Source organism: Euprymna scolopes, chromosome 8 (assembly GCF_053919585.1).
Source record: "Euprymna scolopes isolate OS-2025 chromosome 8, ASM5391958v1, whole genome shotgun sequence".
Classification (NCBI taxonomy): Eukaryota; Metazoa; Mollusca; class Cephalopoda; order Sepiida; family Sepiolidae; genus Euprymna; species Euprymna scolopes.
In genome coordinates, this window is record NC_136489.1 from 95,055,932 (window position 1) to 95,074,051 (window position 18,120).

General features: G+C 35.1%; 1 protein-coding gene across 2 annotated transcripts in view; it reads left to right on the forward strand.

Annotated features, from left to right (window-relative positions):
• The first annotated feature begins 6,465 nt into the window (after positions 1-6,465).
• LOC145283647 (protein FAM193A-like) overlaps positions 6,466-18,120 on the forward strand; it is a 130,700-nt gene continuing 119,045 nt past the window's right edge. For both annotated transcript variants that reach the window (XM_080132612.1, XM_080132613.1), the window contains exon 1: positions 6,466-7,054. In XM_080132612.1, coding sequence (XP_079988738.1) covers positions 6,836-7,054 — 219 coding nt within the window. In that variant the 5' untranslated portion in view covers positions 6,466-6,835. The remainder of the gene's footprint in view (positions 7,055-18,120) is intronic.

Sequence of the window (18,120 nt, forward strand, 5' to 3'; positions counted from 1 at the left end):
ATGATATTTTAATTTGTCTAGATTTAGTATATATTATTATATAGTTGTGATTTCAAAAGTAAAAAAAAAAAACGTATTTAGGTGCCATCAGCTAGAATCGAAACCCAAATCAAAACTGTAAAGCAAAGCCGGACGCCCTCACACAAATTAGATAAATAAAGAGAATAAGTTGGGAGGTTAATAGCATCGGAATAATTGTCAAGCAGATCTGAATTCAGATAGATTAGCCACTCACTATGCTGAGAATCACGTTTTTCCCTTGATAAGTGCATCCATATTACTGGTCAAAAGTCTTTAATGTGGCGAGACACCCCATCAACTTTCACAAACTGCGGACTGATCACTTCAGTAACGCAACCCATGTTATATATATATATTTTTTTTTGTGCACCTGTCATGCAAATTTTTAATCCAAGCGATGTCTCCTTTTTTGTATATCCCTCCAGTCACCTCTGGTTTGGATAGTGGGTTAGGTTCAACACTTTTGATTCAAACATGATATCTATGTAGCACTTCAGCTGGTGCGATGGAAGGTGAAATATCATCTTTTGGAGTAATGTTGTACTAGTAGACCACCTCCAATATTGAACAATTCTTTCTGGCTGCAATAGTCTTAATGGTCCTATGACTTTATTCTACAATTTCGTAGGCATATTGAAACTGCAGATGTAGATCTTAATTTTTTGCAAATTCCCCAAACTCTTTACTGGTGAAAGCAATGGTATTGTCAGTCAGTATTTCCATCAGCGAGCCTCGCTCAAGGAAAATATTCTCCAACTGTCAGATAACAGGGGGTGCATCTATCGGATGCATTGGCCACCATATTGCAAATCTAGAGGGGCCACAGATGATGATAGTTAGAAAATTCTAACCATTGTGGGGGGTTATCTCCATCACTAATTTGCTCCAGTTGTTCTTCCCACTCCGTTTTCCTTTATTTCAGTGAACAGGTGCTGAGTCTATTGATTGACAGCTTTCACAACAGATTTAGCAATCTCTTTGGACTCTTGAAGGTCAATCGACCTGGCAAAATATTAAGTTCGCTTCACATCTATATGTCCACTTTGATGATGGATGTCAGTCACCTGGTCCTCATCCAGTTGTCCTGCTGGTTTGCAATTCCCAAGCACCAGCTCTCTTTCTTCCTTGAGTCAGCCTACGTACTGCTCTGGCGAGACTATCTGTGTGGTTCTGACAGGACTTCACGAGTTTTACATCAATGGTCAATCCATATTTTTTCGCCAATAATTGTAAGGTTCCTCACCATTGCCTGATTAGCATCTCACTAGCTGCTTTCGTGTTCAGTTAAAGTATCAGAAATGCACTGGTGCTTGCGTGACAAATCAGTGACCAAATGTAACACTGTCGCTTCTCACTGAAGAGCCAAATTGACTCCTTTGAGTGCAGCATTTTCAGCTAGATTGATATGCTGAGCATCGTTAGTTGGACATAGCCAACACACATCCTCAATGACCGTCCCATTCATTTTCAATGCCACTCCTGTGGCTATGCAACTCGCATCCACTCAGACTGTAATTTCTTTACTGTCCACACATCAGTCTCCTCCAACAGGATCTGCCAATATGTAACAGAAAGAGGCGTTTTTGATTTTGTCATCCCAGCCCTTTGTTACTGCAGTTGCTAGATGCTTGATAAATGCAACTGCCCACCCAGAGCCATCCACATATGGGGAAGTGACCAACAAATTTCCCACAGACAGAAAATATGTGCCGGCGAGTCAATTTATTAGGGATTTCCAGAATTGAACTTCCTCATTTCCATTGAAGAGTGTCATCTTTTTCCCAGATTTGCAAGCCAAGAACTCTGGCTCCATCTCTCAGTCATACCGGATCCTTGAAAATGCAATCATAGTCTAAAAAATGTTGCCCATGCACCGCAGGAACTAGACTTTCATTAATGAAAATATCATCAACATATGCTGATGTGGTGCTTTTGATCGCATGGTCTTCAAATACCATAGCATCTATAACAGACTTCATAATAAGTGCCGCCACATTCAGGCCAAATCCAACTGTGTAAGACAGAAGCACTGGCCCCACAAAATAACTGTTTGAAATGGCCATTGTGCCTTGTTGTCATGGATTTGAAGATATGAATTTCATAGACCCATGTGACACATTGACTCCTTTTCGCTGCCACTCTCTTAGTTTTTGCATGCACGCTTCTGCATTGGCAGTCGTCCATTCTGCCACCACTGTTGGATCTCGTTCTCATAGGCATCCATGTCATGACAAGGCACTGTTTATTCTTGCACACTGTTACTCAGTTTACTGGGAGAGTAACCATTCGACCATTTTCACAATTCACTCCATTCTTTGCTACTGTGATCATAAGTCACACTAAAGTGCAGCTCATCGATTGAGATAGCAGCACATCTGTTTAGGCCTCTGAAACATGCTTTGCCTGATTCCGTTAGAAAAACTTCACAGAGATTCTTGATCGCATCAATCCCCAACAGTAGATCAAAGCCCAACAGCTGTTTATCCATGACCAACACCTTAATGTCGACAACTAAAACTTGGCCAACCTCTACAGTTATTTTGCCATATCCTGGTCAATTCAATGTCCTTCCGTCAGCTGTTAGTACTCCTGCTGACTTCTGCTTCCAACAGTGACACACGGCTTTCCTCACTAGAGTCCGCAAGCACCCAGAATCAGTCAATGCTTTGCACTCTTGCTTATCTATACATACTTTCATGGAGGGGAGCTTCTTAGTGTTCAGTTGGTCAGGGAGGAGATTAATGCTAATGCCTCCTCCCCTTCGGCATTTCCCTGGCACTGCGATACTATATGTCAAAGGCCATTGCATTTGAAGCAACATATCTCACAATGAACTTTGTGCATCTGACTGTTCAGCCTCTCTTGGTGATTAAGTAAGCAGTCCTTTGCCAAGTGGTTGGGACCACTACACCTGTAGCAAGCAAATTTTCTATCGTTATTATGCAATTTGGATTCTGAAAGTGTTCGTCTGATGGAGGTGGTGGCAGTCAATTCTGCAGGGTCTTCATTGTCAATCATGAGGTCAACAGTTGTTCCGCACTCATTGTTTCCATTCTGGATGAAGCACGTAATATATGTCTGACATGTGGTAATCCAGAAATGAAAGCGCATGTTAACCAACATTCAGCAATGGTCCACTAACCAACCAGGCCAGGTGTCACAGCTCAGCAAAAAATTTGTCCACCGTCACATCAGGGCGAAGTTGTCAAGTGACAAACCAGTCATATGCATTAAATGTATCAGTAGCATATGTAGTTATAAGGGCTTGCTTGATCTGTTCTAGATCTGTTTTCTGCTCTGTACTAAGTTGCCTGTATATAGCCAGAACTCGACCTTGCAATCTCAATGGCAGGACACACTCAACATTTTTCATAGTGCAAAGCTCACACACAAGTTCCACATTTTCGCTCATTTATTGATCGATAATGGGCATATCAGCTGCAGCATCACTAAACTCCAGAATCAACCAGACATCAAAATCTTGCCCTCCATCGCCGAAAGGTAATATAAACCCGAAATAGCTTCTAGTTTGAAAATTGATTTCAGTGGAGTTGTAAAGTCGTGTTTTGTCCCACCTTCAATCTTTTGAGTCACAATAATCCTGATGATACACACGTCTGTTAGCATAACATGCTGTCTTTCAACTCGGTCTTTCTTTTTACCATTTCTTTTTAGGCATTTTGTATAATCTAATTTGCATAGAATTTGTGTTACTCACACGTGATCATCAAATACAAAAGTGACGCCGTCATTTTAGCTTTTTTTTTAAATTATTTTTTTCCTTTAGCAAATGAACACAAGATCCACACTAGTCAGGTAAGCCACGATTTTCCCTGCAAACTACTACACTTATTAACCCTTATTCTGGAGTGGTCTCTAAGCCTTGATAAGTGGTGACTCCTTTGTAAAAAAAAAAAAATAAACATAATACACTAAGCCACCCACAAACATATAGTTCACTACCCCCCCCCCCCCCAAAAAAAAGGATGGTTTCATGACAACAAAATAGATATTATCGTCTACTGGCTCAAAAAAAAAGTAGGAAGTAATGTGTTAGAGAATGGTATAACAAAAAACAGAACAGGTACTACACTGCCCTCTCTCCTGAATTGAGCATTGGAAGATAGTATATTAGTCTGAGATAATATAGTAAACTGACTTAAGCATTAAAACATTGTAGAATGGTATAGTTGTAGATTGAGACAAACAAATACTAAAAATCTCCATTATTTATTATTTAGTTCTAAATTTTTCGGTATTTGTGTGTCGTCTGCTTTCCCATGATGGAAGTGTCGAGTGAGAGCTTGTTGGTGACATGAGATGCATGCTGGAGATTGAAGATAGTCATTTTGTTCTAGCATCTGTATTTAGCATTGGCTCGCTTGAGATGAAGAAGAAAAGGTCATCAGAGTTCTATATAAAATGTCAGCATCTTTCTACAATTAAATCAACTCTATTGAACAGCTTCTTTCACACAGAAACACAAGATTGTATGGCAGCAAGGTAGGTTGGATCAGACAGTGTGTATTATGTACATGTAATTGAGTTCAAGTCTGTTAATCTTGAATGAGAATCTGTATCTCGTCTCCCACCAAGTACTGATGAAAAACAGCACAGCATCTTGTCAGGTTTGATTCTCAGCTGAAACTGTTTATATCTGTAGTGACCGATGTTTACTCATTGATATCCGAAATCAAAATGTGCAAACTGGTTTGTGCACATGTCAATTACGCATACACTATCCTGAATAAAAACAAATAATTATATTTAAGACCAATCAGAAAACTTTCTGAATTTATTTGAAATGGTCCTCCTGGGAGCCACCTAAATCCTTTAAATAGCCAGATTTTTCTTCAATACACCAGTGGAACCCAGTTGACCTGAGTCTACATATCAGTGTTATTATGCACCACTCTGTTGGGTGCTTCCATCTGCGAAATCTCTCTCTATTCACACATGCAACAAACATTAATGAACACGCAGACACACACAACTCATTGACTTATTGTTGTCTGCCAATCTGTATAAACTTTGTTCTTTGAAATAATTCCAATATTTCTCACTAAACTCTCTTACTAATACGAAATCAAATGAACATTGACTCTTATAAACAATTTTCAATAAATTATAATTTATTTAAATGAGCAGAGAAGTCTCAATTGTGATTTTCCTGCCCCTTGTAAAGCAAAGCTCTTAAATCATCGATTCAGACTTCTTCAATATATCAGCTAATCAAGCCTTCATTTTTACACAAACTCTAAAAATATTTATGAACAGTCTATGTTTTTCCTTTTGCTGTAAACTTCCATTTTAAACATGTATAAATTTTGTGAATATATGCCTTCTTAACTCATTATTTTGTTTTGTTTACTGTATAACATGTCTCTCATTTTTCTTACATTTGATTATAAAACCGGTAATGTCTGGTTGAAACTACTGTCAATAATTTTCCCCACTCTTTATCTGTGGCTAAATCCAAACGTAGATTCCATGAGCAGAGCTTCTTTCTAAGAAGTGCACGACTGTGGAACTCTCTTCCGTTTGCCTGTTTCCCACCTGACTACAACCTGGATGTCTTCAAATCCAACATAAACAAATTCCTGACAAACCGCCTCCTTAAGTAAGACACTCTATCAAATCTCCAATACTAATGATTACTACAATACTATCTCATTGGTACACGCAATAACCCTTATCCCTGAGTGGTCTCCAGGCCTTGATAAGTGGTGACCCCCATGTAAAAAAAAACAAAAACAAAAAAAAACTTTTTCACTGAAAACATTTCTCTGAATCCGGCTCATCCCAAAAATACTTCTCCCATTACTAAATACCCTAAAGTAAAACTCCAAAACTGGTGATTTCAAAAATTATTATTTTTTAATTGGCTAACGATTTTAAAGTCAGAAATAACTTTCTATCTGACAGTTTTAAATGCTTTAAAATTTCATTCAAATTTTGAAGAATCACGAACATGGCTTTTTGATCATGAAGTAATTGATTCTTTTTCCCTCAACTAATAATAGCAGATTAAAATGCCTGCCTTGTTTACAAAGAAATCAAAATGCATTCTGGTGGATGCAGCTTTTTAATTAAATTGTTTTCTAATGTCATTTTAAAAAAAAATTGTTTTATTTTATGCTAATGCATTTTTTTATTTCAGTAAACATTCAATTAATAATTAATTAAACAAATATTGTGTAAGCCACGTAGAGGCGAGAAACACGCGCACACAGACACACGGTAAGTTCTCATGCAATTTTATTTAGTGGTTTTCGAGCTTATAAGTAGTTTGTAAATCTAAATAACCAAGTTGTAATATTCTGTTAATTAACATATATGAAACAGTAACAATTGTGACAGAATCTATCTAAGAAAGTTATTTTGTTTCTTCTAGCCATCCGTAGATTAAAAAATCCAAACATTTATCCCATTAGAAACCGTGCCAGTTGACGCTATGCATTATGGGAAGATAGCACTAGTATCCGCCATATTGACATGGGATGATATTAATCGAACCCTGTGGTTGTTTATTTTATAAGGATGATGTATAATTTTGGCGGTCTGCAACGGCAAGAATTGTGTTACCAGCACTATCAGTCACTACAGTAACAAAACAGGCTACACTAATCTTAGCTGCTTTCTCAGTTTCTATAATTTTTTTGTTGATTATTTTCCTCTAGACTCCCACGTCTCTGATTTTTTTTGTGGTGCATGTATATATATCCCTTTTCACTCCACAGCTGGATCTCGTGTGGATTTTTTACCCGTGCGTCTTTTTTTGTATGTTGAAAAGAAAGCTGAATACTCCGACAAGATGAGTTCCGTGGATAACAAAAAAACAAAACGTAGGAAAAACAAGAAAAACACTGCTGTTAAAAACGTGATGGGTTTAAATCATGGTCCAAACATGACGACTACGACGACCACGACTACGACTTGCAGCGCAAATACAAAACTGGCTTCGTCTTCTTCATCATCAGTCGCAATGTCGCAACAAACATCTTCACATCAAACAATAAAAGACCATACCGATGTAAGTTTTACGTTCATATTTTCATTTATTTCAGATTTTGGAGCCCTTATATAGATCAGCCCCCACCCCATGGTTGTTCATAATGTTCGACAAAATCCGGTAACGAGTTAACGTCGTATCACAACAGCCGAAAGGCAATCACACAAAATGAGATTCGAGTTTCTGAAACGAAAAACAGTTATTGATTTATTTATATTTTGTTCTATTGTGTGGATATGTATACATAATTTCATTTTTTTTTTTTTGTCATTTTTAAAAAATCAGTATCTAGTCTTATTTTTATATAATTGAAGCCATGCATGCATACTGCTTTTTCTTGTAAAATGTAAAAGTAATTTCTGTAAAAAAAATTTAAAAAAAAAGCTGATGCTCGAGAATCTGTAGAATTGGTGACCTTCATTAACTCAATTACTAACCCTAAGCTCCTAGTGACAATACTCCACCCCACGGGCTTAGGATTAATTGGTCTAGGTTAATGAAGTGCATTTTCCCCATCTCTGTTTTCGCGGCGGCTTCATAAACTTTACCAGATAAAATGCAACAAATTATAAAATCTAGCTGCGTAACTGCAAAATAAATAAAGAAAACAATTGCAAAATAAAATAAAAAGCAACAATCTACAAGTGCATATACGATGCAACAGTGTAAATATGTCAAAAAAATCCAATGTAAATAAATTTATAAGTGTTTTTATTCCGTTTCAGGAACCCAAGTTTAACTTTGTATGGTCGTCTTTCGTTGTTGTCGTAAACTCGTTATTGAGTTTTACCTGATCGACTTGGACAACCAATAGTAGCTGATGATTTACATGTGCCGATATTTTAAACTGTTGCTTTAAATCATTCTTTCTAAGTCGCCATGATGATCTCTCTCCCCATAAAAATATTTGGCATCTCCAAATATTTACTATTTTTTAGTTTTGTCAACACGATATCAAGAACTTCACAATAAATGACTGATTTAATAGATTTATTGCTTTATTTTCTATTAACGTTTCGGAACTTCTTTTTTTTTTTTTTAGTAAGCTTTATAATTTGTATAATTCGGTATACTATTTTCATCTTGGTTGTTATATTTACGACATCTCTGCCGATGTAACCTCCGATCTTCTTTACCTATTTTAGAACTCTGGAATAATGATCGAATTTCGAAGTGAAATTCAAAAGTACGTACAGGTTCCCAAATTCGACTGGTAGCTTCTCGAATTCGGAAAAATGCACCTGAAGAAAATCGGAATCTACGTCGGCTGAAACGTTTGAATATAAGAATAAAAGATAAATTAACATTTAAGAAAAATCTAAATCGAATCTCTCCAGCAAAAATGCCACTTTTTTTTTTTTTTATTTTAAACAGGTAAGTTTTTGGTACCTATGCAGTATATTGACCATGCTATTTATTAGGATTTATTTAATTTTTATAGTATTTTGTATATTAAATTGTTAGGTGAAAGTACATAAGTTACAAAATGCCCTCCTCCATTCTCATGTTAAGAATGGGTTTCTAAATGTTATTTCAGTACGGCCCGTATTCTGCATAAGTATCAAGATTTTAATTTTTTTTTATTGGTAAGATTTATTGAAATCTAGCTTTAAAATATCTATACAAGCGCGCGTGCGCATATATATATATATATATATATATATATATATATATATATATATATATATATATATATATATATGCTTAAATTATTGTGCTTTTATTTATTTTAACGTCAACACAATGTAACTAAAACAGGGATATATATATATATATATATATATATATATATATATGGCTATATAAAAATTTTAAAAATCTCAAATTAACTCTGATCGATATTATATATTTTAAATATTTCATCAATATTTAAGTGATTTCTTAAATTTCCCTTTAGTACTAGTACCACGTGACACTAGTGCTCTTCACTAGGGTTAGATGAAAAATGTTTACTTTTTTCTACAATTCCTCCTCAAATGCGATTAAGTACGACATGCTTTTAAACTTTCATTTAAAAAAATGCATTCACTTGTTACTTGCAATGTCGATAAATGCAATATTGAATCCTTCTAATGTCATTTAAAAACCAATCAACTGTTGTATATGTTGTGATGTTAATAATTTCCATTTCGCTGGGAATCCGTTGGTATTGATGTCACGTGACTGTGTCGCCATTTTGAGATGGAAATCTGACGTAAGCCAAATGTCTCTTGTACGACGACCAACGTTGACGTAAAATAGGCGCATTTTTGCCCGTTTCTTGTTCCTCTTTTTATTCTCTGTCAAATTTAGAAAGTCCCTCTTTAAGCATATTTTATCCAATAAAAGTTTAGGCATCAATGTTTTCATTTATCACCTCGTACATCTTAGCTTGTTAGCAAATTGTCAGATTGCTTGCTTGGTATGCTATGTAGCTAGCGAGGAGGAGAGAAGTCATCGTGTTTTTATGACTCAACACTCCAGTTTAATAAAATAAAGTGGAACGAAAACGTTAACTTTTCGAACAAAATTACTTAAAAATTTCAGAATTAGCACTAAAAAAAAAAAAAATTTTTTTTTCATTTAAAGGCTTTCAAACAAACTGCTGCATGCCTACATTTTTATATCGCATTTTTTTTTTATAGCAGTAGCCGAAATAATGGTAACATTTCGAACTGAGACTTAAAAGATTTTTTTCGTCAAATTATTTCCGCAAATATATTTACAATCTTGTAATACCCCCTCCTTTTTATGTCAATGAAGAAACTCCCCCCCCCACAAATTCCCTAACTTTACTTAATGAATTGTTCTTGTTAATGATGATCCTCTTATCGAACAAAAATCGATGAATGAACCCCCCCTCCTAACCAGAATAAACAGCATCCATCAAAGTTAATTTGAATTTTGCTTTTTGAAACCTGTTTTTCGTTAACTTAAAAGTGATTTATTTATCTAATGAAGAAATCAATCTCTCTATTATTTGATACGATGAGGATGCGTGCGAAAAATAATGATTTCCTTTCAAAGTGAACCATAATGCTTGACCTTAAAAAAAAATACTCTAATCCAAGCCAGATATTTCAGTACATCAAAAATTACTTTGGGTGACAGTTTTTAAAAGCTTTAAAATTATTTTCAAATGATCACTGGTTTGTCGGTCAGTCTAATAATCGATTAAAATGGCCGACTTGTTTTGTTGTCTATCTACGTTTTCAGCGTCCCAAATTCTCTTTTTCAAGTCTTTAATTCAAGCCAGAGAAGATTTTCAATTTAAAGCTTTAAAACCCGTTTCAAAGCTTCACGATATAGTAAACAAGTAGTGTCCACTTTCAGCGTCTCGAATCGAATTATCTTTCCCAAAAGACGCCATTCCATAATATTAGTTCTATAATTCCGTGAAGATTTAATTTAATATCGATTGTCTTTTTAAGAGAGGTTATTTTGTTTTGTTAATAAAAAGCAAACTCTAATTCAGTCATATACAGAGAAAACGATGGGTCCAAATAATAACAGGAAATGAAAAGTAAAACTAATATATGAAAAAAAAAAATGTTTCCTCTTAAAGAAATCGATATTGAATTAAATATTTATGAATATTGTTTTACTTAAATTATTGCAATGTAATTTTAAATGGACAATTGTATAGAATGAGCTATAAAAGAATTGGGGGCGATAACAGAACAGCGTATACAACCGTTTTGTTTACAATATCATCAACACTGAAAGTGATTTTAAAACCATTAAACTGTCGAGTTTGAAGTACTCTCGAAATTAGTCAATTATTCTTGTTCATTTGTGTTATTAATGAATGGCATAACTTTTCGCATGCACTCCTCTTGTTCGTTTAGTTTTAATAATAAAAACCTTTCTTTCTAGTTAATCCATTTATGATTATATTTGTCTGTAAATAATCGGTTTCTTAAACGAAGAATTGTAATCAAGCCCTTCCCCTATTCTCCCTCTGAAAGAAGGACTTTTTAATTTTATTTATTTTAGTCTTACGGAAGCTTTTCATTAAAATATTATTGAATCTTAGGTTGAGTTGAAGCAGGTTCAAGTCTATTATTATTTGACTTTCATTATTTTGGCAGATGTCCAGTCCACTAGTGTGTCATTTAGTACGCTTCTTGCTTGTGTTTTTTCACCCTCCAACAATTACTGAATCTGTGTGTATTTACTTGATAATTATTAAAAGAAAAAAATGTCTCGAGAGTACTTCTCTACATTCGTCGGAGTATGATGCTGAATAATTTTTTGTTCTTTGAATACTTTTCTAATAATAAAGGCATATATATATATATATATATATATATATATATATATATATATATATATATATAAGCGAAATAGTATTCCGACGAAATAGAGAAATAAAAAGAAACAGAGATATCTGTTCATCAACGTTTCATCTTTACCTTGAGACTTCGTCTGGAAGTCTCGAAGTAAAGACGAAACGTTGATGAATACATAACTCGGTTTGTTTCTTTTTATCTATCTGTATATGTATTGGCAATTTATGTGGAAGATGCTCAGTAGGTATCCGCACATTTCATAACCATCAAAATTTAAAATTGTAAACAATCTCATGTTTTAAAAAAAAATTTCCTAAAACCAGGAAGTTATATTTTCAATATTTATTTTCATAAATAAATGATTTTAAATCTGAAACTTTGTAGAACTCATTCCTTTCAAATATGCTATTTTAATCTCTAGATACAAAAAAAAGTAGATATCTATATTTCAATTATGTACTTCAATGTCACAATCATAATTGCCTCAGTCAATAAAACATAAAGAGAATCTATAAATCTTGTTTTGTCTGTTCACCATTGTTTCTAAAGTTTTTTTAGATGACGATTGATTACTTTGATTATTCTTACTACTGTGCTTATCTTGAGTGTTATTCTCACAGCATTTTGATCAGTGTAACCCCCCCCCCCCCGATCTTCTTCACTTCAGGTCTATTTTGCTGAACTCTGGAATCTGTACAGAATTTTAAACAAACCTTTATCTAATCCATGGGAGTAGCATGCTCTCATTCAGCCATGACAGGATAGAAGTCTTAAGGAATGTGCAATTTTTTGTTTTTTTGTTTTTGTTTTTTACACAGTGGTCACCACTTATCAAGGCCCGGAAGCCACTCAGGGATAAGGGTTATTGCAAGTACATTACGTTAGTGTGGAGATTTGATGAAGTGTTTACTTAAGGGGGCGGTTCATTAGGAATTTGTTAACATTGGACTTAAACACATCCAAGTTGTAGTCAGGTGGGAAGCAGGCAGACTGAACAGTTCCACAGGCGTGCAGTTCTAAGAAAGAAACTTTGTTCATGGAATCCACATTTTGATTTAGGCACAGATATAGAGTGGGGGAAATTTTTCACAGTGGATTCGGCTAGACGGGTGTTTTTCGTGAAAGATTGGTGAGGGGGGACCAGAGATTGGAGTTCAGAAGAGCACCTGCCATGGAAATAACGATAAAACAAGGAAAGGCTCGCAACGTCTCTTCTGTGGGAGAGTGGTTGCAAGGTAGAGAAAAGGGCATCCCCCACTAAGCCACGAAGTCTATTTTGTACTCTGTCAAGGCAGGATAGGCTGTTTTTTAGCAGCTCCTGCCCAGATATGGCAGCAGTATTCCGTCCTTGGACGTACTTGGCTTTTATATAGATAGAGAATTGCATCAGTAGTGAGATATCTTCTGGAGCGGTAGAAGGATCCCACCATTTTTCCAGCGACCTTGGCAACAGACTTGATGTACATGTTCCATTTCAGATTCGGAGTAAAGGTCAAACCCAGAGAGCCATCCATCCCAATTGATGCCAGCTGGGGATCAGAGCGTTGATGATGTAAGGATAAGAGTTTGGTTTTAGATGCATTAAAGGTAACCAGCCACGTCTTCCCCCACTGAACCACGCGCTCGAGATCAGAGGAGAGAGAATCAGAGAGAACTTTGTCATTTACAGCCTTTGATGTGTTGCCGTAGATGGTCATGTTATCAGCATAGATGTCAACGAATGATTTAAGTATGTGTTTAGGGAGGTCATTGATGTAGATCAGAAAGAAAGTTGGGCCCCCAGGATTGAACCCTGAGGGACTCCAGCATTAATACTGCAGGCCTCTGATTTTTGTCCATCGACCACTACTCTTATGAGCCTATCAGATAGAAATGATTTAATGATTGAGAAAACATTTCCAGTTATACCGTAGCTGGAAATCTTGTGAAGTAGACCCTTATGCCATACCTTGTCGAAGGCTTTTGATATGTCAAGAGCAATTGCCCTAGAAAGGAAGCCTTTGTCAAGAGATTCACTAATCCTGTGAGATATAACCGTCAGCACATCTGCGGTAGATCTTGCAAAGCGGAAACCATATTGTGTGTCACTAAGAAGGTTGTTTCTGCTGAGGTGGTTGACTATTTCTCTATTTAATATAGATTCCATCAACTTACTCATAACACACAGGAGACTTATTGGTCTGTACTGAGAGGGAGATGACTTATCACCTGAATTCTTAAATACAGGGCAAACTGATGAGGTCTTCCAGGGGGTCGGAAAGCACTTCTCCTTAAGGCAGCGCTTAAACAGTTTCGTAAGTATCCTTAGTATTGCCCTTACTAAAGATTGAACCATGCGTGGATCCATGGTGTTACAAATAAAGTACTATAAAGTAGAATATGGCTTAATAACAACTTTTGAGTGCCATTTTGTACAACATGCCGATTGAAATAAAAAAGGCCGCTCAGTGAATCGAAAAGATATCCAGAAAAATCGGAAAGAATAACTCTGTCGTGTTCAATCAGATGTGCTTAAATAAAGTACTAACAAAATTCAGTTCAAAGTGACACTCTTAATCATCCATTGCCTACAATATTAAGCAAAGGCAGTATGCAGCAACAGCAATACATATCAAGAGGAGATGGATACTAAGAGAAAACCTATACTGAAACAGCTATTCAGAGAGCATGACATCAGTTTCAAGAAATCTGGACCAAGCATCAGTCCACCACCCAAAAACTCACCAGTTTGTATGTCATATATCAAGAGCTTGTTAGAAAAATATCAATGTGATATCAGGACAGTATTTAGGATTGACTTGACAGTTCAAAAATATCTTGTACATGTCAAGACCCCCACCCACTCACCCACCCACTCACCCACGCCCAAATGAAAAAGGTCATGATGAAGAACATTGTGTATATAATTCCATATAAGTGTTGAAAAAATATACAAAGGTGAGACATGTCATTCACTAAGAATAAAGTTACAAGACCACTGAAAGCCATAATAAATAGAGATGTTGAAAAGTCGGGTATGGCTGACTACATATGGAGGGAAAAGGAGGACCTATACTCTTGAAGGACAAAGTAAAAATTATCGAGTGAAACGACTCGAAAGAGTGCATATGTTGGATGACAGTGACCCACTAAACAAACCTAGTATAGAATTTAATACAACATGGTAACCATCTTCTATATATATATAAAAGCGAAAATGTATGTATGTCTGCTAAAAACTTATAACAGACGCGACGAAAATTCACAAACTCAGTATCACATCTCGAAACTCCATCCTTTGCTCGAAAAATATCGAAAAATTGGCCAAAAACGTTAACTCTCCCCCCCCCCCAACAACAAAAACAGTCCTTTCGTGACAATGACCGATTCTACGCATGCGTCAGATGACGTCGTGACCTGATTTACTTTAAATAGTTGAAAAACCGAACAAATTTCATGTACGTCACGTTAGCTCAGTTGATTAAGGCTTTGGTTCATTATCTAAACGTTTTGGGTTTGAATTGTGGTGTGAGATGGGTTTTTTTTTTTTTTTTTTTTTTTTGATTTTTAAAATTTTAATATCGAAACAGCCATTTTTCACGTGTTCGTTTTTCTGTTTTCATCGTTCGTTTGCCTTACGTTAATTTTTTTTTTGTGTTTTTTTCCCGCTTAGTTTTAACGTTGTTTTCTTTTTTTACTTCGCTTATAACAAACAAACCTTCGTCGTCGTAACGCTTGACGACTTCCGGCCGCGCACCTGTCAATGTGGTTCTTAAATAAATTCAAACATCTTTCACTAACTCATTCTGGCTGGCCCATTTTATTTTCAAACTTCGCCTCAGGGCTTCAATATATATTCAACTTAAATTTTTTATATAATTCACAATCTCAAAATATCACAAAAATTAACATTTCATAAATGTTCATTTTTTTGAAAATTATATGGAATAAATTATAAAATTGAATTTAATCTATTTTGTCACATGAGTGTTATGTTTGTGATACAGTTTTCTGTTTTCATCTATACTTAAAAATATATAGGGGCAATTTTCAATGAAAAAATTTTTTTTCCTTAGTGAAAAGTATCCTGAAACCGCCCCCCCAAAAAACCTTTTTCACTATATGTTAAGCAAAAACATTAAAAAAAACTCTTTAACTCGATTCATAAATGTTTTAACTTGCTAATTATGGTTGAATCAAATGTTCATTGATATTAGATTTTTAAGAAGTTAATTTTTAAAAAAGAATATTTTAACCAGCATCAATAAAATTTTCTTTTATTAGTTAACATAATTTTTGTTATCGTTTACTATAGTGGATGGTACAAAATATACCATAAAACAAAATCCCATACATGACTCATTCAAATTTTCATGCAATCTATGACTTGGCAATAATTAGTGCTTTTATACTTAAAAACCAAACTTTACTACCCTTTTAATGCAAATTAAACAGAAATTGAAATATATTGCAAATTAAAAAAAATATATAAAAAGGAAAATATCTGTCAATAAAATTTTAGGAATGTAACAACAAATTTTAAGTCATAGTTAATATAAATTGAAGAAAAATAGGGATACAAATAATAATTCATAAAATGTCCCTTTTTGAAACCCAATATGTCAATATCAGAAAATTTCATCAGATGTCTTGCTGAGTTGGTAGGTCAAGAGCAGGCTCAAGACATTCTCATGAATAGTAACAATGGAGATGCACTTGTAAAACAAAATCAATTAACAATGATTCCCAGTGTGGTACGTCACTGTGGACTAAGGCAGTTGTGCATGGCAAGGCCTATCGCTCCACTCCACGGCAATCGGTTGAAACAAATCTGTCGAAGCCCAGCATATTTTGATTACGTGTAGTTTTCTCTTGATGCTTCTGCATATTCAGGGTTTGTTGCCAATTCTGTCACTGATGAGTGTAAAAGCATTGACATAAGTGACTTGCTGTTTGCAAAAGGAAACCCTGTTTATCAAGACCAACTGGAAAACCAGCAATGTCTAAGGCCCGTCAGACAATATTGAGAGTACTGTGACTAGGAAATCTGTTGGTGCTCCTTCAATATGAAAGGTTTTAGAGTTCATATACATTGACCGGCTGACCTCAACAGCATCTGTGGGTGCTGTACACTCTAAAATCTGTATACAGGATGACAGTGAATCTCAAGCAATCGTCATTAATTAGGTTCCTGGCAATCATTGATGGCAAGTTAGAAAGTTTTTGTCAGAAGATTTTTTTTTTTTTTTTTTTTTTAGGAATTCAATTCTGGTCTTCATCTTGATTGTTTTACATGTATATATTTTAAGCTGATTTTGTCAAAAAAAAACTTTTCTAAAAAAAATTTTTTTAAGACAAATACAATTTCTTTCAACTTTTCATTATATCCCCCATTAAAAAAAAAAAAATAGGTGCCTTTTATTTCCTACATTATTCATATTGTAATGTATTTTCTCCATATTTACACCAATATATTTTGTAGGTTTTTACATAATTTGTGTATTCATAATATGTCTACAGAAGGTTGACATTTTCATATGAATTCTAACTTAATTCACATGAAAATCATTTTCAAGTTATAACGGATGCATCATTATCAGTACAATCCAACTTCTTATGTCAGTTCTGAGGTTTATCGTATGTGAGACCTAAATCCGGTCATTTGCAGATTTTGAATGTAGAAAAATTAGATGAAATAATTGGTATGACAGATCACACCTTTGCCGTCTTAATTCTCCAAGTTGTTCTCAAACAGTAATAGTTGAATTCAACTCCTTATGGACTAATGTAACTTGCTTGAATGTAATACAAAGTGCTTTCAGGTTTTCTTTCAACTTTTCTATAAAATCGTTGTGATATTCCAACCTAGAGCTGCCTACTGGGATATTACATTTTTAAACTTCAACAATTTTATTATTAATTTAGAAGTTTGCTTATTTATTTTCAATATTCTTTATTTTTTTTCTCCCCATAAATATTTCATATTATTCAGAATCTCAACAAAGAGTTTTGAAAATTTGTGTCGATTGTAACAATAGCTCTGAACATGTGTCTACAATTTTAGATTGATTGTTTTGAGTTAAAAATGTGATTATTTTTGATTTAGTGAATTCTTGAGATAAGGATAATTAATTTGGATTATTTGAACTACTTTTATTTTAACAATGTTTTGGCCAATGTAATGTGCTGCTGCCATTGCGCACAGAAATCACTTTTTCCACTGTATCAAACGTAATAGATGTATGGAAACTAAAGCCGTTTTCAGGACTGCCAGCAACCATTGTAAGAAAGTAATAAGGAACGCAAGAGAGTTGTATGCTCAATCTGTTAAGTCCAAAGTAGCTGAGCAGCGGCTTGGATCCCACTAGTTTTGGCAAATAGCAAACAGAATCCTGAACAGAAGCGTGTGCTCCATCCCAACTATTATCAATGGACCTGAGGTAATCTCGTCAGCATCAGACAAAGCCAAACTCTTTGTCAAGAACTTTGCAGCTAATTCTACCCTTTGCGACCAAGACCGCCAACCCCCAATATTTCCTCCTGTATCAGAAAACACGCTATGTGATATACGTATATCTGTACGTGATGTTGCGAAGCTAATCAAAAACCTTGATTCGAGTAAAGCAACTGGCCCTGATGGTATTCCAATTATAGTACTCAAAAAACTTCAACCTGAACTAGCGCCCATACTTACAAAACTGTTTAAACGTTGTCTTAAGGAGAATAGTTTCCCATCTCCCTGGAAAATCTCATCAGTATGCCCTGTATTTAAGAATTCAGGTGATCGCTCATCCCCCTCTCAGTACAGGCCAATAAGTCTCCTGTGCGTCATGAGTA